Source organism: Crocodylus siamensis, chromosome 6 (assembly GCF_052110815.1).
Source record: "Crocodylus siamensis isolate JL-2025a chromosome 6, ASM5211081v1, whole genome shotgun sequence".
NCBI lineage: Eukaryota > Metazoa > Chordata > Crocodylia > Crocodylidae > Crocodylus > Crocodylus siamensis.
Genome location: NC_143400.1, coordinates 23,021,294 through 23,046,352, shown reverse-complemented (window position 1 = coordinate 23,046,352; position 25,059 = coordinate 23,021,294). Strand labels below are relative to the sequence as shown.

At 48.7% G+C, this 25,059-nt stretch overlaps 1 protein-coding gene across 1 annotated transcript; it reads right to left on the bottom strand.

The window, feature by feature from the left end:
• Positions 1-2,673: 2,673 nt before the first annotated feature.
• Positions 2,674-21,016, bottom strand: LOC149861657 (trypsin-like). Its single transcript, XM_090052577.1, has 5 exons — positions 20,861-21,016; positions 19,143-19,305; positions 6,977-7,230; positions 3,488-3,624; positions 2,674-2,917 (listed from the first exon to the last, which is right to left on the bottom strand). The coding sequence occupies exons 1-5, from the start codon at positions 20,904-20,906 to the stop codon at positions 2,756-2,758; spliced, it is 762 nt and encodes a 253-aa protein (XP_089908703.1). The 5' UTR covers positions 20,907-21,016; the 3' UTR covers positions 2,674-2,755.
• Between the last annotated feature and the right edge of the window lie 4,043 nt (positions 21,017-25,059).

The window sequence follows — 25,059 nt, the reverse complement described above, 5'->3', positions numbered from 1 at the left end:
ATAAGTTTATCAGGGGTGACCACCAAGATCTGGGGGAACATTTGTTCACCAGAGCGCCCCAAGGGATGACAAGGTTGAACGGTCATAAACTCCTGCAAGACCATTTCAGGTTGGACGTAAGGAAGAATTTCTTTACTATCCAAGCCCCCAAGGTCTGGAGCAGCCTGCCATCGGAGGTGGTTTAAGCACCTACTTTAAATGCCTTCAAGAGAAACCTGGATGTTTTTCTTGCTGGGATCCTATGACCCCAGCTGACTTCCTGCCCCTCGGGCGGGGGGCTGGACTTGATCTTCCGAGGTCCCTTCCAGCCCTAATGTCTATGAAATGAAATCTATGAAAGGACCTCCAAAAGCCCATAACTCTTTGGTCATAGAGTTATGGTCATATAGTCATGGTCACAGAGTAATGGAAAAGCAGAGCTGGAAGGGACCTCCAGAGGTTATAACTAGTCCAACCCACTGCCTGAGGCAGGATTATCCCAATTCAAACCAACCTAGACCCTCCATCACCTAAGCTCTACATAAGATGGCTGTCAACCCTGACACAACAGGGGCCCAACACCTGAACCAGCTACAGGGAAAGTAGGAGGGCCATAACAGCCAATGTCTTCCTTCTATACAACATTGTCCACACTTATTTGGCTCTACCAGCAGATGTTCCAGCAATAGGTGGCTGCCCACACCCCCAGCCCCCACAGAAAGCCCCTCTGAGGCTCTCTTCCCCCACAAAGGGACTCTGAAGAAGACCTGGGTGGATGAAAGAAGGCATGGTGGCTTCTACATACTTCTACTGGCTGCTGCGTGGTGGCAGAAGGCCCCTGGGTTCAGCATTGACCTTGAAGCCTAGTGAGAGCTGATACCCGGGGAATAGGTTCTTTTTTAGGGGGTGGAGGGGAAGGGAGACCCCTACTACATTGATCCCCCACAAAGCTGGGGACACTTGCCATCCCCTCCACAGAGCCTCTCCACCAAGAGTTTAGGAGTGAGGGGCACTGGGTGGGCTGAAATGGGGCTAGGGGGCTGTGGGCCAGGGGTGAAGGGCACTGGCAGAGCTTGGGGAGGCAGAGGGCTGCAGGGTGGGAGTGAGGGGCACCAGTGGGGTTCTGGACTTTTGCCACCCCCGATCATTTGGGTGGAGCAGGAAAGTTTGAAGCTTTGAGGGAGGAGGGAAAGGACAGGCTGGCCCGGGGGTGCTGTCACCAGGAGAGGGAAGAAGGCATGCACACATAGAGGCATGGAGTCACCAGCAGAGTCAGAGAGGGGCTGGGGTCTGCGGGTCGGGAGTGAAGGGTACCGGCAGGGTTGGGGGGCAGAGTGCTGAAGGTCAGGAGTGAGGGGCACCAGCAGCATGGTAGGGGAGCAAGAGGCAGCAGGTTGGGAGTGAGGAGCACTAATGGGGCTTGGGAGTAGGAGGCTGTGGATCAGGAGTGAGGGGCACCAGGAGAGCTGGGGGGGCTGTGGATCAGGACTGAGGGGCAGTGGCAGGACTGCAGGGGGACAGGGGGCTGCAAATCCATAGTGACGGGCACCAGGAGGGCTGTGGTGGGCAGAGGGCTGCAAGAATGGGAGTGAGGAGCACCAGGAGGGCTGCTGGGGAGCAGGGGGCTGCAGGTCAACCATGAGGGGAACTGGGAGGCCCTGGCCTTTATGCAGCTGCCGCGGAGCCCATCCCTGGCTCTGGCTCCCTGCGCACACACACAAATGCATACATGTTCACAAGCTGTCACAAACACACACATAAATACAAGGACTCACACACACACATACACATACTCAGTCACACACACAGATGCAGGCACAAGCTCACACACACACATGCACACACACACACAAATATGCACATGCTCACAAGCTCTTACAGGCACACACACTCTCACATACATGCACTCACATAAGCACACATATACACACACGTGGATGTTCACCTGTTTTCACACACACGTACACTCCCACATATATATGCACGTGTTCACCCCCCCACATATACACATATGCTCTCACATGCACATGTATACATATGTAGCTGCAGGTGCACATGCTCTTCCCCCTCATATGGGCACACTTGTGCATATGTGTGCACAGGCTCACACACGTGTGCATTCACTCACACACACATGCCTGCAGTCACACACACACACACATGCCTGCAGTCACACAATCTCACACACACTCACACACAATGTCTCCTTGTTCTGCTCTTTCTCCTCAGCCAAACTCACTGAGGAAAAAGAAAGTACACTTTTAAAAAAATAATTTCTGACCAATCGGGAGTGAGCCAATGAAGGCATTGTGACATCATCCACACCCACAAAGACGATGAGCCATGCCCCCTCCACGTGGCCCTCTGTCATGCTCTGATGGCCCTCTGCAGAGAAGCCACCAACCCTGCTACCATCTGGGTGAACCTTAAGATTCAAGAGGTTGCTGGTTCACTTCCCAGTCCTGGCAGCTTCCCCACAGGTTTGGGATGGGGACAACATGGAGAAGGGCATCAATATTTGCAGCTGTTTATACATGGAGGAAGAAAGGCCATGGGTGAGAGACAGAAACTACATCCCAGGTGGACAAGGGGAAACACAAAGTCCTTGGACCCTTGGGTGGATGTTGGGCCATGTCCTGGGATCATCCAGTCTTCACTGAGCCATAAAGAAGACACCATATTTGGAGATGTGGGGAGTGTTTCACAGGGTTTATTCCAGGTTCTGGGGAAGGGGTACATGTGGAGGGGGATCTCTCATGGGGCCAGCTGCCAGGACTCAGGTACATGAGTTTTCCTTTATGGTTTTGAGAATCCAGTCCGTGAACTTGCAGATTTTGGTGTAGACGCCCGGCTTGCCCTTCCGTCCACAAACCTGCATTCCCCAGGACACGATACCCTCCAGCTTCCTGTTGCACACCAGTGGACCCCCAGAGTCACCCTGCAGAGAATCATAGAGAAATCAGGCTAGAAGGGCCTCCCACAGGTCATCCAATCTGGCCTCCTACAAGACAACTGCCTACCATACTCTCTCACATACAACACATGGCTTGTCTCACCCTCTCCCCCCACCAAACAGCTACCGAGGTTGTAGCCAAGTAGGATGGATCTCAGGGAGACTGCCTTCTCTGTCAGAGCAGGGAGGCAGTGGACTACGCGCTATGACTTTATGACTTCTGGAGGTCCCTTCCAGCCCAACTTCTCCATGACTCTATGAGCTCCAGAGGTCCTTCCAACCCCACTTCTCTATGGCCGTATGACTTCCTAACACCTTTTCCTCATTCTTCCTTCAGATTTAGAGTTGTCAGGGTGAGATTCAGGAAGAAAATGGAGTTTTGGGGGCATTTGCAGGGGGACTTTATTACCCCTGAAACAAGTATTATACACATGAGAGAATTCCTCCCAATGGACATTTCTGCTGGCTCCTATAATGAGATGTCCTACAACTTAGTCCTCATCCCACATTGGCTCTGTACAAGCTTCAGGTCATCACTGGTCCAGCCCTTCTCACCTGGCATGAGTCCACACCTCCTTGAATCACCCCAGCACACAGCATGTTTTTGGTAATGCTTCCAGGATAAGCTTTTTTGCATTCTTCATCACTGAGGACTTTGACGGTGCCACATTGCAAAATGTCAGGGTACTTTGCTGGAAGGAAGAGAGGATAGGTGAGAAGATGCCTTTCCATACAACAAGGACAAGGTTCAAAAAGGACCAGTGCAAAGTCCAACACTTGGGAGAAAATAATTACAGACACAAATCCTAACTGGGGAGAGACTGGCTGGAGTGTAGTAATGCAGAGAAGGACCTGGAGGTGACACTGGACCATCATCTTGAATATAAGCCAACCAGGGCATGCTGGTTGCAAAAAAAGCCAACTGGGCTGGATTAAAAGGAGTGTCACTTGCAAATCGAGAACAGTGATTCTTCCACTAAATTCATCACTGGGGAGGCCTCCTGTGTCCAGTTTTGGGCCCTGCACTTCAAGAAGGAGGTGGACAATGTTGGAAAGAGGCCAGGGTAGAGTGACAAAAGTGATTGGAGGCCTGGGAAACAAGACTGATGACTTGACAATAGGTTGAAAGAGCTAGGATGACTTGAGTCTGGAGAAGGGAAGACTGGGGTGGGGGGATTTGATCACAGTCTTCAGTTCCCTGAAGGGATATTATAGAAAGGATGTAGATGGGATTTTCTCTGTGGCTGTAGGTGACAGGATTTGGAGAACTGATCTCAAGCTACAGCAGGGAAACTGAGGCTGGAGGTGAGGAGGCACTTCTTGACTCTAAAAGTGGTCAAATATTGGAACAGACTACCTGAAAAGGTGGGGGAATCTCCATCCTCAGAAGTTTTCAAGGGTTGACTTGGATGAGATGGTTGAGTCAGGGCTGATCCTGCCTTGAGCAGGAAGCTGGATTCAGTGTGACCTTGTGAGGTCCCTTACAGCACCACTGTCCTATGATCCACCATGGCCATCTCTCTCTCTCTCATTTTTACACAATGCATTCACCATCTGTCCTCACTCCATTTTCATATTCATCCATCTGTCCACCTCTCTATCAATCTATCATCACAACTATTCATTCACTGATGGTCTACCTCATCTGTTTGTCCACCCATTCATCTTCATAATCATCCATTGGTCCTCCAAGGTGTTCAAGGACATTCATACACATCTATCTGTCCCCTCAAGTAATCATCCATCTCTCCACCTGTCTTTGTAAACGTTCAACCCATTCATTCATCTATTGTCATATGCAGGTGTTCACCAAACCATCTGGGTCCCTTCATCAACACACATCACACCCTCACTGGCCCAAACAACATGGATTATAACCTCCCAGACCCATTCTCCTGCTTCTCTACCAGTACCATATCCACCATCACCTACTCACAGTCTTCTTCTGCTGTCTACGTCAGCTTTCTCCATGAAAGTATGAATGGATGCCCAGCTGACATCTAGTCCAGAATGACACACAAGTCCATAGACACCCCACAGCTGACTTCAGAGTGGTTGTTCTTAGACAACACACTTTAAAAACTGACTTCCATGGGAAACTGTGGAACAAAAAACCGTGAAGTCCCTTCATAGTGTCTGATGAAGTAAGACGCCATTACAGAAGCTTGGACATCGGCGATCCAAGGATGATCACTTCTACGAGTCATATAGAGGGTTGTAGATGATCTCCAATTTAGTTGGTCTACACCAGTTATTTTCAACATTTTTCCATTCATGGGCCGCTAAAAAATTGCAAACAGAGGCGTGAAACCCTTTGAATGGTAACGGTGGGTATTCCCATATTTTTGATGGAAAAACATTGCTCTACAAGGTGTTTATATACCCTGCCTTCTGCATGAATGTTACTGCTTTCCTGCTCAGACTAGGGAGAGCAAAATCATTTTGAGGGTATTCCCAGGGGATTTAAGTACCATAGACATCCAAGCTTTCAACTGTGGTCGTTAAGGGTGGTTTGGACAAAGGGGGAGAAAGAAGGCTTGCTTGCTTCCTCTGTTTCTTTCTTTCTCCATTTCTTTTTTTCTCCCTTTCTTTCTCTCTCTCTCTCTCTTTCTTTCTTTCATTTGAAGTGAAAGGTGTTGAAAAGTTGCTGGGTGGAAAACGTGTCAGGTTTCCCAGGTGGGTCAGAGTGTAGAAATATGGAATGGTGCCAAAGGAAAAAATAAAAAACATTAAAAGCCAATCATGCAATCAACCTGAGGTTTCAACATCTGGGAACCATGCCAGAGTGTGGAAATCTCATTATGTGAGGCTTGTTTGGGGGCCTGAGGGGAGAAGTTGGGGGTGCGGGGGGCAGGACAAGGTTAGAAGTTTTGCCTGAGTTTTAAAACCTGGCAATATTTCAGTAGCTTTTGAGGTAGAAAAGACTCTGTGTTCATGTGCATGAGAGAGAGAGAGAGAGAGAGAGAGAGAGAGAGAGAGAGATACATTATTAAATAACAAGTATAAAAAGCTAGATTTTGCCAGTCACACAAAGTGTCAAGCTTTGGATCAGGTTTGATACAGCTGCAAAAATTAAATCAATGTCCCAAAGAATATCACTCCCTTCTTCCCTCCAGCCATTGGTCTATGTACATCCAGCCACCTTCACACACCTCCATTCATCTATCCTCATACACATCCATCCATTCATCCGTCCTTCCATTCATCTATCTTTACACATATCCATCCATCCATCCATCTTCAGACTACTTCATTTATCTATCCTCATAAATATCCATCCATCCATCCATCCATGCACCCTCAGACTCCTCATTCATTTATCTTCACACATATCCATCCATGCATCCTTCCACGAATTCACGCATCTATTTTTAGACTTGATTCATCTGTCCTCATACATTTCCATCCATCCATCCCCATACACAACTATCCATCTATCCACATACACTCCTACCCATCCCTATAACCATCTATCCATGTCCATACACACTCACCCACCCATCCATCCCCTTATACATCCATCCATCTATCCATCCCCTTACACATAGAATCACAGTATCATATAAAATGAGGGTTGAAGAGACCTCAGGAGGTCACATCTAGTCCAGCCCCCTGCTCAAAGCAGAACCAGCCCCAACTAGATCATTCCAGCTAAGGATTTGTTTAGGTGGGTCTTAAAAATCTCCAGGGATGGAGATCCCACCACCTCTCTGGGAAGCCTGTTCCAGTGCTTTACTACCCTTCTCATGAGAAAGTTTTTCCTAATTTCTAACCTCAACTTCCCTTGCTGCTACTGGAGCCCATTGCTCCTTGTTCTGTCATCTACCACCATTAAGAGTCCAGCTCCATCCTCTTTGCAACCTAAGACTGCTATTCAATCCCTGCCTCAGGCTTCGCTTCTGCGGACTTAAAGAAGCCCAGTTTCCTCAGCCTCTCCTCACAAGTCATGTTTCCCAGCCCCTGAACCATTTTTGTTGACCTCTGCTGGACCCTCAATTTGTCCATCCATCCACCCATCCATCCACCCCCTTCCACATCCTTTACCTTTGGGGCTGTCGGTGGTGCCCCAGCCAGACACCATACAGCTGATGCCAAGGGCTGGGCATGTTGTGCTGATGTTGACATAGTTAACATACTCTGTGATGTGGATGGGGTTGGCCAGCTTCAGGAGCATGATGTCACTATCATGAGTGTTGCGGTTGTAGTTGGGGTGGGGGAAAGCTTTGGCCGATGAGATGCACTGCTCTGTCCCGTCATTTTTACTGAGGCTGTAGTCTCCCATACGCATGGGAATGGACCTGGAGGAGGCAGACAAGATGACATTATCTATCATGTCATGTCACATGTCATATCATGTCACATCATGCTGTTTCAGAACACGTAAGTATGTATGTATGTGTGTGTACATATGCATACATTTATCTATGTGTATGTGCGTGTACATAGGTTTGTGTGTATGTGTATGTATGTTCATATGTCGTGTGGGTAAGTACCATAGTACCATAGACATTTAAGTACCATAGACATCCAAGCTTTCAACTGTGGTCGTTAAGGGTGGTTAAGGGGGAGAAAGAAGGCTTCCTCTGTTTCTTTCTTTCTCCATTTCTTTTTTTTCTCCCTTTCTTTCTCTCTCTCTCTCTCTTTCTTTCTTTCATTCAAAGTGAAAGGTGTTGAAAAGTTGCTGGGTGGAAACCGTGTCAGGTTTCCCAGGTGGGTCAGAGTGTAGAAATATGGAATGGTGCCAAAGGAAAAAATAAAAAACATTAAAAGCCAATCGTGCAATCAACTTGAGGTTTCAACATCTGGGAACCATGCCAGAGTGTGAAAATCTCATTATGTGAGGCTTGTTTGGGGGCCTGAGGGGAGAAGTCGGGGCACATGTATGTGTGTATATGAATATGTTTATATGTGTGTGTGTGTGTGTGTGCATTCATATTTGTGTATATATGTGTATGTGCGTATCAGTCTATACCTGCATGTGTACACATACATATGTGCATATATGTGGTTGTGTGTGCATATCAGTTTATATATTCATGTGTACGTATGTGTGTATGCATACGTATATGCATACGTATGCATATATATATGTGCATGCATGTGCAGTGTGTGTGTGTGTGTGTGTGTGTGTGTGTGTGTGTATTTGTACATAGAATCAAGGAGGGCTGGAAAGGATCTCAAGAGGTCATCCAGTCCAACAACCTATCTAGTCCAAACAATGCATGGGCACAGCTTGATTTTCAAACACCGATTTGAGCTAAAAAAAATGTACAAGGTTTTCCTTCGGGAAATCAATTGGTTTGTAGAACTTCTGTCCAGGCTAAAACAAATACTTTTTTTTGGGAAAACCCAGATATTTTGGGGTTGGAAAAAAAAAGGGGGGGAGAGAGTGTTCCACTACAAAAAAAGACAAAAAAAATAGCCTTTTTTGCAGGACTTAGGCTGCCGTCCTGTTGTTGTCCCCTTCTGTTGCCTCCTGCCTCATGTTAACCCATCAATGCAATACCTTACCTTGTAGGACCACTGAAAAAGTCCCAGCTGAACACCCCTAAGGACAAGGGAGCCAGCCCAGATAGGATGGGGGTGACACCAGGTGCTATAGAGATCCCCAGGCAGTGCCAGCCCTTGCCCCAGCTGGGATCAGGGCCAAGCCAGCCCCCCAAGTGGTACCAGCCTCTGCCCCTGTTCAGCTACACAGTGGGAGGCCTGGCATCGAACCATTGAAAATTCAGGCTACATTCCCCACAATGCACTGCAAGTGGGACATTGCCCTTAAGCCCTATGGTGTATCATAGTCCAACGGTGGAGCCCATGGAGCCCATGGAGAGCCCTTCAGGAGCTCAGGCAGCCTTGGCCTGTACCCCTTCCCAGAATGCACTGTGGCCCCCTTCAGCCAAAAAAAAGAGCCCTGAAGCATTATGGGATACAGAGGGGGTTCAGCAAAAAGAATGGGGGGAGGTGGAGGGGCATGAAGGTTCATCTTACATGAACGCTTCAGACTCCAGCACTTTGACCAAAAGTGGCTACGTACAACTCAAGCTATTGCCCATTTTCATGTGGGCTCTTTCCCCCTCCAAAAGTCATCCTTTCCAATGGAAAAGGTGGCCAAAAGCTTGGATTCTCCATCATGTTTCTTTTCACTCAAGAACGTCTACCCATGTTTCAGGTACCTCCTGGAGCCAGAAACATTAGAGACTAAATTACAAGAAAATAGTGGCATCACTCAGCTTAGAGAGACAACATGGAAATACAGGCTGGGGAGATAAGACCCCTGCCACCCACCCCTAAGCCCTGTGTAGTCACTTGATGAGCCAGATTTGGCCCGTGGGTTCTAGGGTGCTATCTTCTAGCTTTAAGGACGTGCTGGACGTCTCCTGATCTGTGGTGATGCTCTCAGTATTTTAGCCCCCACTTTAGGCCCACCTTATCCAAGCCTCATGTAGTCTCATTGAATCATAGAGCAGCTCAGCTTGCCGGGCCTTCAAGAGATCATGTCTAGTCCAACCCCAGCTTCTGACAGCTTCGTCCACAACTAAATCATCTCCCTTCCCCTGGCTCTTAGAAACATCTAAGAATAATTGAGGATGAACTGCAAGGAGGGGAGACTTTTCCCAGTCTCAGGATTTTCAAGGCAACAGGGTAATTACTGTATTTCCTGGCACACAATGCACAGCCTTTCCCTAAAAACAAAACAACCCCCCCGCCAGCTGCTGGGAATTGGAATACGTATTGTATATAAGGAAATACATTAGGAGCCATTTCTGTCCTTTGCTGGGAATCTGAAGCAATCCAACAAACCTTCCCTCATGGCTGTGACTCAGTCACAAGGAAAGATCATCCTTTCTTCACCCCGCCTTTCAAAAACAAGGAGTGTATTATAGTCCAGAGCATGTGTAGGTGAGAAAACATGGCAGGATTTTTGGTACTTGTCTCAGGGTTCTTTGGACAACCCCCGCTGTTTTGGAGCCCACCTCGGCAATGCTGGTACAGCAACCTCCTGATTCTTAAGGACAACCAGATGCTTTCAGAGCTGCCACTGATCTCAGGCTTTTTCCAGCAGGTTTGTGATCTCCTTTCTCTCCTACCCACCTGCCACCTTTTTTGGTGTCAGCATTTAAAAGCCACCATGAATCACAGAGAATGAGGGCTGGAAGGGAGCTCAGGAGGTCACATCTAGTCCAACCCTTGGCTCAAAGCAGGACCAGCCCCAACTACATCAACCCAGCCAGGGCTTTGTCTAGCTGGGTCTTCAAAGCCCAAGGATGGAGACTGCACCACCTCTCTGGGGAGCCTGTTCCAGTGCTTTGCTGCCCTTCTAGTGAGAAAGTTCTTCCTAATATCCAACCTCAACTTCCCTTGCTGCAACTTGAGCCCATTGCTCCTTGTCCTGTCCTCTGCCACCGCTGAGAACAGTCCCGCTCCATCCTCTTGGCAACCCTCCTTCAGGTAGTTGAAGGCTGCTATACTAAATTCCCTCTCAGTCTCCTCTTTTCCACACTAAATAAGCTCAATTTCCTCAGCCTCTCTTCACAAGTCATGTGCCCCATCCTCCAACCATTTTCGTTACCCTCCAATGAGTCCACATCCTTTCTGTAGTGGAGGGCCCAACGCCGGACATAGGACTCCAGATGTGGGATCGCCAGCGCTGAATGAAGGGGAAGAACAATTTCCCTCCATGTGCTGGCAATGCTTCTATCCATGCAGCCCACGATGCCATTAGCCTTCTTGGCAACAAGGGCACACTGTTGGCTCATCTTCAGCTTCTTGCCCACTGTAACCCCCAGGTCCTTTTTACAGAGCTGCTGCTTAGCCAGTCAGCACCTAGCCTGTACCAGTGCATGGGATTGTCTTGTCCTAGGTGCAGGACTTTGCACTTATCCTTATTGAACCTCATGAGATTTCTTTTGGCCCAATCCTCCAATGTGTCTAGGTCACTCTGAGTCCTAGCCCTGCCCTCCATCATATCTACTACTCCTCCCAGCATGGTGTCATCCACAAAGTTGCATCCCATCTTCCAGATTGTTAATGAAGATATTGAACCTAACCAGCCCCAGGACCAACCCCTGGAGGACTCCACTTGATACTGGCTGTCAATTAGACTTTGAGGGATCTCAGGTTAGATACATGCATCCCAGGATCTTGAGACATTCAGGCCACCAGATTTCTTGACGTCAGAGGGCCACAATCCCTATGCTAGACTCCTCCCAGCTTGTAAAGGTTATAAATGCATTCTCCTGGACTTTTCTGCCCTCTCAGGATCCCTGAACCCTCCTCCTCACCCACAGCAGCTTGCAACATGATGCCTAGGAAGGGCGGATCCCCAGCCCTGCCAGGAACCCCTGCCATGGCAGTTCGTGGAGGGCAGGGCAACTTTGAACCATTCGATGCGTGGGCATATTGCCCAGGTGAGCAGCCAATGGAGGAGTGTGGTGCTAAGTAAGATGGGTGTAGGTGGGGGAAACTAAGGCACACCCACTGGCCTCTGCTCCATTAACTCTAATAGAGGGAGACCTGGTTTACACTCCAACAGAGCCATGTGGAGTTGTACCTTTGACTCCCTAGCCCTTACAGGATCATGGGAAAGTTGGATTGAAAGGGCCCTCCAGAGGTCACATCTAGTCCAACCCCCTGCCTGAGGCAGGATTATATATATATAGGAATATATAGATATATAGGAATATATATAATATATATATATATAGATAAAAGAATGTGCACACACACACACACACACACACACACACATATATATATGTGTGCATTCACCTATCTATATCTATATATTCATTTGTTGGCATATATATATATATGCCATCACATGAATGTTTCAAATGAATACGGCATGTGTGTTTGCCATGAAATGAATATATCTATATCTATCTATCTATCTATGTATATATATATAAGGAAAGAAAGAAAGAACTGGAAAGTTTGAAAAGCCCCTTGGCATAAAACATGCTTTTTGTTCTCATTTTTATCTCTTAAAAAAAAAAAAAAGCAACAACCAAACAAACAAACAAACAAAAAATCCCAGAAAGATGAAAAGTGAAAAATGGAGGTTAGGTCCTGTCTGCCTGCTACCGTAATTAGCAGTAGATGATACTACCCGTAACTGTTAATGCTGACTGCCCGGGGGTGGTTAAATAACCTGGCAACCTCTAGGGTGCTAATGGGTTTGGGCAGAAAAGGACCTTAAAGGGGGTGCCACTCTTACCACTGGTAGAGAAGATGTTGCCAAAAAGTTGTAGAACTGAGATCCACTCCATGCTAGGGTAGACTGGACTCTTTGACCCTGATTGTCCAATAGATAGACAAATAGATGATTTCCCTTCCTCTAGCAGCTCCTACAGCAACCTTGTCCCAAACATACTAACACCTGCCTTTCCTTTCAATTAAACTAGTAAATCCAAGAGGGGGATACTGGTGTATGGCCAACTCAGTGGTTCCATATACACTGTCCTGGAGAGGTCACTGAAAGCTAATGCTTCATTTGATGAAAATCTAGTGTCTTGTGGGCACCTTATGTTCCATTTTACTCCATTTGGACCCTTCTTCCCACAAACCACCACAAAATGAAAACAATTTGAAATCCCCCATGACAGAAAATGCTAAAAGAAACCATAAAACCACAGTGAAACCATGCTGGAAGGGACCTCCACAGGTCATACTCATAGCCATAGAGTCATGGTCATAGAGTCATAGAGAAGAAGGGTTGGAAGGGACCTCCACAGGTCATAGTTGTAGTCACAGAGTCATAGAGAAACAGGACTGTCATGTCTAGGCCAACCCCCTGCCTGGGGCAAGATCAGCTTTGTCCAAACCATCCCAGACACATCCATCATCTAATCTCTTCATAAAATTACCATCACCCCTACCACAACAACACAAGACATCACACCTGGACCTGCCACAGGGAAAGCAGGGGGACCACAGCAACCAACACCCTGCTTCTGTAAAAGGTAGATAACATATGCTCAATAAATCCCAGGTAGATATCTTTGAAACAGACCTAGATTTTCTAGTTTGGGAAAAATAGATGTTTCCCCGTATTTTTATGAAGAAATTCTCCATTCTGACATTTTTACATTCCAAAACCCCATGAGAATGGAGAGCTTTAAAATTCTCCTTCCACAAGACCTTTAAAACAAAAAATCTTTGGGGTTGATATATTTTGGATAGCCATGTCTTTGATGCTTGAAAAAAATTAGGATATCAAATTGAAGAGGCTGGAGAGAAGCATTTAACTGCAATGTGAAAATCATTGTTTCTTTTGGTTGGAAAAAAGGCAATATGGAATAAATTTCAACCTTAACAAAAAATGCTGTGTTCCTCCCCATTTTTATCATCCTATCTTAAGACTGGCAGGGCCATTGGGAGGTCATATCTAGTCCAACTTCAAGGGAAGATCAGCCGTACTTCTCCAACCTACTCTAAAAGCATCCAACGATGTAGACTCCACCACCTTGCTGGGCAGCCTGTCGCAATGCTGGACCTCCTTCGTGGTTAGAAAATTCTTCCTCATCTCCAATCTCCATATTCCTTGTCACCCCTTTGATGTTGTCCCAGACACAGAGAAGAATCAACCACTATCCTCTTTCGTGTTGCGTTGGAGATGGTTTATCACATATCCCCCATCTGTTGTTTCTTCTCCAGGCTAAACAACCTTTCAACTGTTGAACCATTTTAGTCACTTTCTGCTGGACTTGTTCCATTCTGTCACCGCTTCTTAAAGATGTATACACTGGGCAGAGCATTCAAGTGCTGCAAAGAGGGGACAACTCCTTTCCCATCCCTTGCCTTGCACCTAGTCATGCAACCCAAGATGCCCTTAGCTGTTTTGGCAACCCTAATTAAACCAGTGACTCATATCTATCATGTGGATGTGATTTAAGGATACTTCCAGCCCTGGCTCCTTTCTGGCTTTCCTCATCTTGTTGCTTGCCAATTTGTGTGTGTGTGTGTGTTATGGTTCCCTCCTCAATGACACCTTTTCATCTTTTGTGGGTGTTGTAAAGGTCAAGGTTGTTTGGATCAAGGTCATTTCAAACCCTAATCCCATCCTCCCAAGTGAAGGTGGCTCCACCCAGTTGGGCATCACTGCAAACAGTGCACTCAATCTCAAAACATTAATCTGGGTACAAAACTGTACAGTCATAGCTAAGTCAGGTTAGCTAGGCTCTCACAGAGGTCACATCCAGTCCAAACCCCTGAATAGGCAGGATCAGCCCTCTTTGAACCAGCCCATACAAGGGTTCATCCAACCTACACAACCCCCCTCTCACCCCACAAACCCCCAGACCTCAAGGATGCCCTCAAATACTCCCCCCTGACACACACACTTCAAGAAGGACACAGACATATTGGAAAGAGTTCTGTGTAGAGCAACACAAGTGATTGGAGGCCTGGGAAACAGGAGTGATGAGTAAAGTCTGAAAAAACTAGGGTGATTGAATCTGGAGAAGAGAAGCCTGAGGGTGATTTAATCACAGTCTTCGAGTCCCTGAAGGGTGATGACATTGAATGATGGAGGTGAGCTTTTCTCTGTGGCTATCGAGGACAGGACGAGGAGCAATGGACTCAAGCTGGAACAAGAGAAACTGAGGCTGGAGATGAAGAGAAACATTCTGACTCGGAGGCTGGTCAAGCACTGGAGCGGGCTAGTAAAAAGAGGTGGTGGAATCTCTATCCCTGGATGTTTCCCAAGTCCAGGTTGGAAAGACGTATGGCTGGGATGGTTTAGTCAGGGTTGATCCTGCCTCGAGAAGGGGGTCAGACTAGATGTGACCTTGTGAGGTCCCGTCCAGCCCAGCTTTCCAGATCAAGGCAGAGATGGAGGGCTCTGATAACATCCTGCCTTCAGCAGGCTTGGAAGACTCTGGTTCATGAACTGCCTGCTGCAGTAGATAAGAAAAGCACATAGGACACCACAACCAAAATCTGGGACATGCCTGGGGAGACGTGTAGGAAAGCTGTAATTAAAGAAGTTCCTCAATCAGCAAATTGTAAAGTGCATGGCACTAAAAGTGATTGATCGTAGACAGGAAATGGCAAGGCCTTGATGTAATGCTTCTAATATAAAAAAGGAGCAGAACAGAAATGCAGGTTGGAGTTGTGTTTAAACCTGCACTTGCCCTGCCGTCGGAAGGTCTGATTCACCTGGCTGAGAGGACGGATAAAGGCAGCGCTAATTTTACAATCCCTGAACAGCTGTCATGTGCTTATTCAAACCGTACTGCAACAGGACCTAGCAAGGCATTGGATGCAACACCAGACGGTACCATACTATGTTGTTGCTCATACATCAAAACATTTCATTTTGATAATGTCATTTCATTTCAGAATCAGATTACATGATGTGATGTTAATACATTACATCACATTATGTTGCACTCTGGTTAAGACAAGACAAAGTGGGGGGTGGTTAATAACAGTCTTCAAATCCCTGAAGGGTGATTTCAGACAGGATGGAGATGACTTTTCTCTGTGGCTGCAGGGGACAAGAGTAAGAACAACAGCCCCAAACTTCATCAAGGCAAACTGAGGTCAGAGATGAGGAGGAACTTTCTGCCTCTGAGGGTGATCAAGCATTGAAACAGGTGGTGGAAGCTCCATCCTGAAAATTTTCCAGACCAGGTTGGACCGATACTTGGCTGAGATGGTTTAGTCAGGGATGATCCTACCTTGAGCAGGGGCTGGACTAGACGTGACCTTGTGAGGTCCCTTCTAGCCCAACTTTCCTATGATCCTCTACACTCTAAATGCAATGAATTGACAACACCCAAAGGACGTGTTTTCACCTTATCAACAGAAAATAAGTCATAGAGTCATAGAATCATATGAAAGTAGGGCTGGAAGGGACTTCCAGAGGTTATCTAGTTCAATCCTCCCACCAAAGGCAAGGATCTCCAGGGGTCATCGAGTCTAATTCCCCCTATCCAAACCAGCCCATACAAATCCACTGTATAACTTATTAGCAAAACTACACAGTCATGTTGACACCATCAAACCCAAATAAGACTTAATTTTCAAAAGCTTTGTCCAAATCCAAACTTGCTAGAATTTTTATTCAAAGGGAAATAATGAGCTTTTCAGGTTTCCATTCCAAACTGGAAGTACACCCCCCTCCCAATTCCAAAATCTTGCAATTTCCCTCAAAACAAAAATGCCAGGTTTAGGGAAAATTCCAGAGCTTTCTACAATATTCAACTTCCACATTTTGGGACATGCCACATTTTCCCACAATGCTCAAATTCCAGAATCAGGAAACTTCCAGTGACAAAAGAATTCCACATATTGGGGAAGTTTCACCATTTCCCACAGCATGAAAATTTCAGATTCTTGAAGCTTCAGTCACATTAAAAATCCGTATTTTGGGGAAGCTGCACCATTCCTTACTGTATGGAAATTCCAGACACTAGAAACTTATGGTAACACTAAAATCCCATGTTTTGGGATGTTTCACAGTTTTCCACACAACTAGCATTCCAGTCCCTAGCCATCATTAACTAGGGGGTGGTATCAATTTAAACCCTTTCAATTAAGAAAAAAACAAGTTGAGTTAACCGCTTTCAACTGGTAAAACAGAATCATAGAATCAGAGATAATTCAGGTTGCAAGGGACCTCAGGACAGCATGTCTAGTCCAGCCCTTGGCTCAAAACAGGACCAGCCCCAACTGCACCATCCCAGCCAAGGCTTTGTCTAGCTAGATCTTCAAAACCTCCAAGGAAGGAGATCCCACACCTCTCTGGGGAGCCTGTCCCAGTGTTTTACTTCCCTCCTAGTGTGAAAGTTCTTCCTAATACAACTGCCCTTGCTGCAGCTGGAGCCCACTGCTCCTTGTTCTGCCGTCTGCCCCCACTGAGAACGGCCCAGCTCCAGCCTCTTTGGAGTCACCCTGAGGGGAGTCGAAGGCTGCTGTTCAATCCCCACCAGTCTTCTCTTCCGCAGACCCAATGAGCCCAGTTCCCTCAGCCTCTTCTCACAAGTCCCAGCCCCCCAACCATTTTTTTCCCTTCACTGGACTCTCTCCAATGTGTCCACATCCTTTCTGTACCGGGGTGCCCAAAACTGGACACTGTAGTCCAGATGTGGCCTCCCCAGCACTGAATAGAGGGGAAGAATCACTTCCCTTGATTTGCTGGCAACGCTCCTACCAATGCAGCCCCAGATGCCTTTAGCCTTCTTGGCAACAAGGACACCCTGCTGGCTTCTCTTCAGTTTATTGCTCACTGTAATCCCCAGGTCCTTTTCTGCAGAGCTGCTGCCTGGCCAACTGGTTCCCAGCCTGCACTGGTGTATGAGATTGTTCCATCCTAAAAGCAAGACTTTACACTTGTCCTTATTGAACCTCATGAGATTTCTTTTTTGGCCCAGTCCTCCAATTTGTCTAGGTCTCTCTGAATCTGAGCCCTACCCTCCAATGTATATCTACTACTCTCCCCAGCTTGGTGTATTCTGCAAACTTGCTGAGGGTGCACTCTGCCATCTTCCAGGTTGTTGATGATGATATCAAATAAAACCAGCTTCTGGACTGACCCCTGGGGCACTCCAATGGACACTGGTTGCCTACTAGACATCAAGCCATTGACTGGTACCCGCTGAGCGCAATGATCCTGCCAGTTTTCTATCCACCTTACAGTCCACTCATCCAACCTGGACTTCCTCAGCTTGCTTGCAAGAATGCTGTAGGAAACAGTATCAAAAGCCTTGCTGAAGTCAAGGTAGATCACATCCACTGCTCTTCCTGCATCCATAGAACTAGTCATTTCATCATAGAAGGAAATCTGGTTGGTCAGGCATGACTTGCCCTTGGTGAATCCATGCTGATTGCTCCTAATCACCTTCTCCTCCAAGTGCTTAAAAATGGGTTCCTTGAGGACCTGCTCCATGATTTTTCCAGGGACAGAGAGAAGTGCAGCTGACCAGCCTGTAGTTCAGACAATAGGGTTCTGGAGCAGCGGGTCTATCAAAATAACTCAACACAAAGCGACCCAACACAGTCCTGTGTTGGGAGAGATGAGCTACTTCTGATGGAGCTAACTGAGCCTTGTGGACCACCATCTAGACAAGCCCCAAGATGCCCAAGAAGTTGTAAAACCACTCAATGATAGAATGAAGGCAGGGAAGAAATGGAGAGATTTCCTTCTTCCAGCTTTTCTTGATGTCATTTCTTCCCACACAACTCCTTCACAAACTGGAATGGACCGTGTGGTCCTAACGTGGCCCCCTCTGAGTACATGGTCCTCAAATGGAGAACCCAAAGACATCCACACACTCCCCACGGAAGAGGTCTTCTCCACATACCATCACCCCTTGGCTCTCCAAAGCCAACTTCCATGTCTTCCTTGAGATTACTTGTGGTGGGGGTGAAAATAAGTGTATGGTTCTCTCATGTGGCTTCCTTTCCAGTCCCTGAGGCCTTGGAAACATTGCTTTTAAACCAAAGGCAACCACTAGCTGCATTCCACCAGCTGACGAACTGGGGGAGAAAGGCACCTGAGATGGTGGGTCTTCAAACAGAACCTCCCTCCTCATTCAGTGGCAGAAACGTCTCCATTGGATCCTTCTTTGGATGGACCATGGGTCATATCTTGTACGGGTGGTCATATGGATTAGAGTCTCCTCTCTGGATACTTATGATAAATACTCCATATTTATTAAAGAGGGGATACAGGTGGAAGGCAACTCCATTACATTCAATGCCAGTGAGGCACCCAACCAAACAGTACCTCCTCTTTAATCTCAGGTCACTTCCATCTCCCTAGCATCAGCTTGTGATGTCATAAAGAGTACACGAGAGGGTGGGTACTAGCGATGCGGTGGAAACAAAAGTGACACAGATCTAACAATGGAGATCCCCTCCCTGTGCACTGCCCACTTTTTAAGCCTGGTGTAGTTGCAATCTAGGTGAGACGGGGGGGGGGGACGTTCAGGATAGAGACGGGATCACAGATAGGGTCCTTCAAATGTCTCGGTGGATCCAGCCATTATCCACAAGCTGGAAGGCACCAGAACCGCACGCTGCCCTCCACCCAGCTGGACTTGGGGCCACACCAGGCACTGTGCATATTTAACTGAGATTGGAACTACACTACGTGCTACACAGATCCACCCCCCACTTCCCCAGGTGGTGAGATCCACAGGGAAACTGAGGCACAGTGGCAAAGTGAGGTGACCAAGGCCACAGGAGAGGGGAGGGAAGTCCTTACTTGTCAGTGTTGCAGTGGGCGGCTGTGAGCACCCAGCAGGGGTCAACGAGGACTCCCCCACAGTGGATCGTGTTGTAGCCCCCCATCAGGGCCACCTGGTAGGGCTGTCTGCGGCGGTCGCAGTCCTCCCCCGCCAGTACCCGCTCATCACTGCTGGCAGTCACTGGAAGGAAGCAGGGGGGGTGGGAGAGGGTGTCAAGGTCAAGCTGGGGGCCCTGGAGGTGGGGATGGGCTCTGGGAGGGAGGAGTGGGAGTTTCAGGGGGAAGCGATAACAACTACCCACCTCCTGCCCCGGCCCCAGGTCTGGGCATTGAGGTGGCCACAGCCACTCATGTGGATACACACGCATGCGGTGGGACTGGCACCCTCGAGAACCCATGGGGTTGCACATGCAGCCACCAGCACACATGAGTGCATGGGAACTATGCAGACACCTGCACAAGTGCGCGTGCACACTTGCACACGCACACGTACACAGGGTGGGTGCAGGTGTACTCAGAGCCTGACACTCACACACAAGTGGATGCAAGCGCTTGCTCCCATGTGTGTTGGTGGACCTAGTTCTTTTCTTACAAACACACACACGCGCGCGCACACACACACAACCCAGGCATCCGGAACTCATGTGCACACATGCACAGACACGAAACTCAGGCATCTGGGACACATGCACACAAACAGCCCTCCTCCCTCCCCGCTTCCAGGACACATGCATGCACATGCACACACAGACACAACCCAGGCATCTGGGACACATGCACACACACCTACACACACACAGAACCCATGTGCCTGACACACAGAGACACAGATACATGTATACACATGCAGAGACACAACCTAGGTGCCTGACTCACATGGAAACATTCCCATCCAGAACCCAGGCATCGAGGACACATGCACGCACGCACACACAAACACACACAGAATGCAGGCATCTGGGACACGTGCACATGCACGCACACACACACAGGGTCTCACACTTGCTGAAACACAGCACAGACCCAACTTGGCCTTTGTGCACACCCACTCACACTGTAACGTGCTCACCACGCCACTTTGTGCCCTCCTCACGTGCTGGTGCACAAGCATCCTCGGTGTTGCCTTGCACCCACTTGTGCACCCAGGAACATGGTAACATGGTCACCAATTCCCCACCCAGCCAGGCAGACAGAGCTTCTGGCACAACTATGTCAGCATGTCATGAACATGCATTCCCTCTTTGCAAATGTTGCACACCCCACGACACTCACATCCCCAAGCATGTCACTCACACCCACCCCCTCACACAACCTCACACAACCCATCACACTCACATCAGTCCACCACACATAGTGAGACCCCCTCGCACAGCTATGCACACCCTAACTTACACCACCAGTGTGCCTTCCACACCCATAGACACCCAACACACTTGTACCTCTCAGTATTCTGTGCACACCCATCTCCCCTCACACAATCTCACACACCGCAATTCACCATACACACTCCAACTCCCTTGCACAACCTTGCACCCCGCAACACACTCACACCTCAGTACATCATACACACTCCGACCCCCTTGCATGGTTAGGCACACATTCAGATGTTACCAGCTCCCCTCACATCCCCTAGCACACTTCCACTCCCCATGCTCTGCACACCCAGACCCTCTCACACACCCTAGCACACTCAGACACCCCCATCCCTATCCCTCACAGGGCCCTCGCACACTCACCAGCTGCTGTCAGCAGCAGCAGCAGGGCTGCCATGCCCGGTGCCATGGTTCAATCTCCCCGAACGTGGTGCCCAGCCCTGGCTGTGGCCTTGGTCTTGGCCTTGGCTGGGACAGCATTTCTCAGGCTTAAATGCCTGCTGGCCCCGCCTTCCCGGCTGCCGGCTCCAGGGAGAGCCCGACCTGTTCCAACAGGCACGCCCTCCCAGCAAGCCCAGCCTGGCCCCGTGAGCCAGGGATGTCCCTGCTCAGGCCAACTCACCCATAAGCCCCTGGGGCAAGCCATGTTAAGCTCCTGTTCCCCCCCTCCGGCTAATCCTTTGCGCTGCTCCCCTTCAAGCCACTCAGAAGCCTTTGCTTTCTGGCACCCACCCACCCCTTACGTTGAATCCTTTGCTTCCCCCACTAAATTACTCACCATCCCTTGCTCTCTGCATCTAGGTACCCAGCATCCTTTGCCCTCCAGCACCATGCTACCCACTGAATCCTTTGCTTTCCATTGCTAAATTAGCCACCATCCCTTGCTGTCTTCACCTGGGTACCTAGCAGCCTTTCCTCTCCCATGCCACATTACCCACCACCTTGCTACCCAGACTCCTTTGCGTCATGGAGCCACATTACCACCCTTTGCTCCCTAAGCTGCCTGCCCAGAATGCTCTGCTTTCCTTGCTCCTACAACTTGCTACCCAGAATCCTTTGCTTTCCAGCACCAAATGACCCACCATCTCTTGCTCCCACTGGCTAGCTACCCAGAATTCACCAGGAAGGTGCCCACAGCCCTTTCCCCCCCCGCTTCAAGCTACCCAGAAGCCTTTGCTTCCCCCCACAGTTACCCACTGTCCCTTGCTCCTGCCTGCAAGTGACTCACAGTCCTTTGCTGCACCCTGCAAGCAACCCAGAATCCATTGCTTTCTGCCCAGCACATTACCCACAGTCCTCTGCTGCTGACCAAAGGGTCTTGCCCCAAGGAATGGATCCCGCGTCTGGAGCTGTACACCACTCACTTCCCACCAACCTCAAGCCTTGCAACACAGCAAGCTTCTCCTTGTCCTCCTCCTATAGGAGCCAGCCTGATGGGACGCTTTCCAAGACTACTTTGCTCCCAAGGGGGCAGTGGGTGCTTGAGTACCTTATTTTCCTGCATATAATGTGCACCTGCTCCTTGGACTAAATCCAGAGCAACGCTTTTGGGGTCATGGGTGGATTGATCCTTCCCTGGTATACACCAAGGACCTTAGTGGAGTCTCTCTTGTTTGACACCCATGAGCAATTGACCCCTGAACCCCGAAGCAGTCACTCCAGCATGAAAGTAGAATCCCTCCCTTGACCCAAGTGAAATCACTGCTGATTTACATCAGGCAGACTTGTCATTCCAGATTCACCCCAGGAAGGAATCAGCACCCCCCCGCCCCCCCAGGACTCCAAAACCAGCTGCTGGGAATCAGAGTGTGCATTATATGCAAGCAATAAGGTAAAAGCTGTTTCCGGGGGCAGGATAGGAGGGGACAGGGACAAAAGCAGAAGTAAATTCTGCCCTCATTTCACAGGACAACAAGGAGGTCTCTGCTCATGACAAGGCAAGAGATTTACTCCCCCTTCATCCTGCCTTTCAGGCCCAAGAGGACGCATTGTATGATAAAAAATATGGTATAATGATTCCCAATCAAGCCTGCAGGACCCTAGCTATGAGAAACACCTGCCTAATGATCCCAGCACTAGGGTCCACCTCCTGGTTCTAGCTGCCAGGTGTCACCTCAGGCCAGGCACAGAAGCCCCAAGGCCCCCTTGACCCTTGTGAAGTCCCTCCACTTTCCTACACTGGGGGGAGGGCAGGAAATTAGGCCTTGTTGATTCAATGGACTCACTATGGATATACACCATGGAAAAATTAGCCCCACAGACATCCCCTGGGATCATGTCCTGGACTCACCAGCCCCTTCTTCCACTACTGGGCCCTGTCTCCTTCACCCAAGTGGGCCGTTCTGGCTGGGCCAGGTGCCAGGAGGACCTCACCCTCAGAGGCGATGTGCCAGACGGATGTGGAAATCCACCTGCACTCCATGTTGCCATAATCATGGGGCAGGGTCCCTAATCTCGGAGCTGCTGACTGACCTGGCAGGTCTGATTTCAGCCTGGGGCATGCCCAGACGAGCTGTCCAGTGGTATGGGAAGCAGACAGGCAGATGGACAGGGGGTCTGGGGGTCTCACCATTCTCCTGGGCAGCTCCAACTGTGAGCAACACTGCAAACTGACTGCGTACGCCCAGAGCCTGCTGTGGCTCTTTAGACCTGCTCCAACTGTGAGCAACACCGTGACCTGGCCTGACCCCAAACTGGCTCCACTTAGATGCTCAGACTGTATGTCCAGAGCTTGACCTCATTCCCCTGAGCTTCTCCAATGGTGAGCAAGACTGCACGACCTGGCCTGAGCAAGCTCAGAGCTGTTCTGACTGTGACCAACACCACAACCTGATGTGAGTGTCCGGAGCCAAATCTGTGACCCACGCTGTGACCTGAGCATGCCCAGAATGTGCACTGGCTCCTTGGAGCTGCTCCGACTGTGACCAACATCACAATTGGACCCAAGTGTGCCAGACCCTGACCGATTTTTACAGCTACCCCCACAGTCCATCCCCTCCCTGCTACCCCAGGCACCCCATCTACTTCAGTACTGTGCCCTTGACAACAACCATTCCCAGATGCTTCTGAAAAAAGACTTAGGAAACACCCTGTAATTGTCCAAATCAGCATCAAGCCATGGTTGCGTGATGTCTTTTCCTAGGCAAGAACATCCCCAAAAATACAAGACTCCAACCTATTAAAAGATCAGCAAACACACCTGTTGCTTCACATTCTCCAACAGCCAGTCCAGACAAGCCGTGACACCCAGTCTTACACACCCTTTTCTCTTCACCAAGCCTCAGTCTTTGGGTTATTTGTAGAGACCAAGGCTGGATTGGGTGTAAATCCAGACCTGTCCCAACCTTTTGTTCCCTTCCCGTAGCTCATCAGAACCTGACAATGTCAGGCTGAACACATAGACTTTTACCCTAGAATAGAAGTGGAGAGAACACAGTTTTATAATGGGGTAAAGCCCTCTGTACTGGAGAAACACTACCCTTCAGTAAGTGGGTAAAGCATTTAGCGCTATAGGCTCTAGAAGTCCTTGGTTATCTCCCCTGTCTTCATCTGTTCCCATCTGTTGGGTGCCTTCATTCTTCAGTCATAGATTCATAGACAATGAGGGTTGGGAGGGGCCTAAGGAGGTCACATCTAGTCCAACCCCTGCTCAAAGATGGACCAACCCCAACTACATCATCCTAGCCAGGGCTTTGTCAAGCTGGGCCTTAAAAACCTCCAAGGATGGAGATCCTACCACCTCTCTAGGTAATCCATTCCAGTGTTTCACCACCCTCCTAGAGAGAAAGTTTTCCTCATGTCCAACCTCAACTTCCCTTGCTGCAACCTCAGCCCATTGCTCCTTGTTCTGTCATCCACATCCACATTCAGTCATCCACATCTAAATTCTGTAGGTCTGGCTGACACATATCAGCCAGCCATCTTCATCCTGGGTGTCCAGGTGGCCTGCTCCCTGAATCTCTCTCAGGATAACTGCTTGTTTGTCCACTCTGGATACAAGAGTCATTTGCACTTGTATATAAAATAGGTGTGAAGGGCGCCACTGTAAATACAATGGCTGTCCAGGCACTGGCTCCATCCCTGGTCACCACCCACTGGATTTGGTTCCACCTGCTTGCCTTTCCCTCATCACCTTGTTCAAATCTCTTTGGTTGTCACCAGTCGGGGGATCTGAGGTCACACCAATCATCTGGTGTTAGAAGCTGAGTCTTGTTAGTAATTGGATGGGAAGCCACCTTGGAAGCCGACATCAATTAAGGGGAATATTTAGGTCTTTGATACAGACATCTGATGGGATTACCCCATAATAAATTGTTCCAGAGTAAGGAGTTAGTACATGGCCAACTCATCCAGTGGTAAGTGCTATCATAATTCCTGGCCACTAGATAATGGGGAGGCCATTGATCAGTGAGTGAGGAGTGACTTTATACCGGGGTAAGTGGTTGTGTGTCTGGTCTTCCCCCAGATTGATCACACACTGGCCTGTCACCACCCGATCACCAGGTATTATAACCACTGGATGAGTTGGCCACATCTCTGCTCCTTCTTCTGCAATAATTTTT

Excerpts from the sequence above, each read along its gene's own strand:
- LOC149861657 (XM_090052577.1), bottom strand. The coding sequence starts at position 20,906 with ATGGCACCGGGCATGGCAGCCCTGCTGCTGCTGCTGACAGCAGCTG. Across the intron at positions 7,231-19,142 it reads GCCCACTGCAACACTGACAA|GTCCATTCCCATGCGTATGG; the intron begins GTAAGGACTTCC and ends TGCCTCCTCCAG. Across the intron at positions 2,918-3,487 it reads GAGGTGTGGACTCATGCCAG|GGTGACTCTGGGGGTCCACT; the intron begins GTGAGAAGGGCT and ends GATTCTCTGCAG.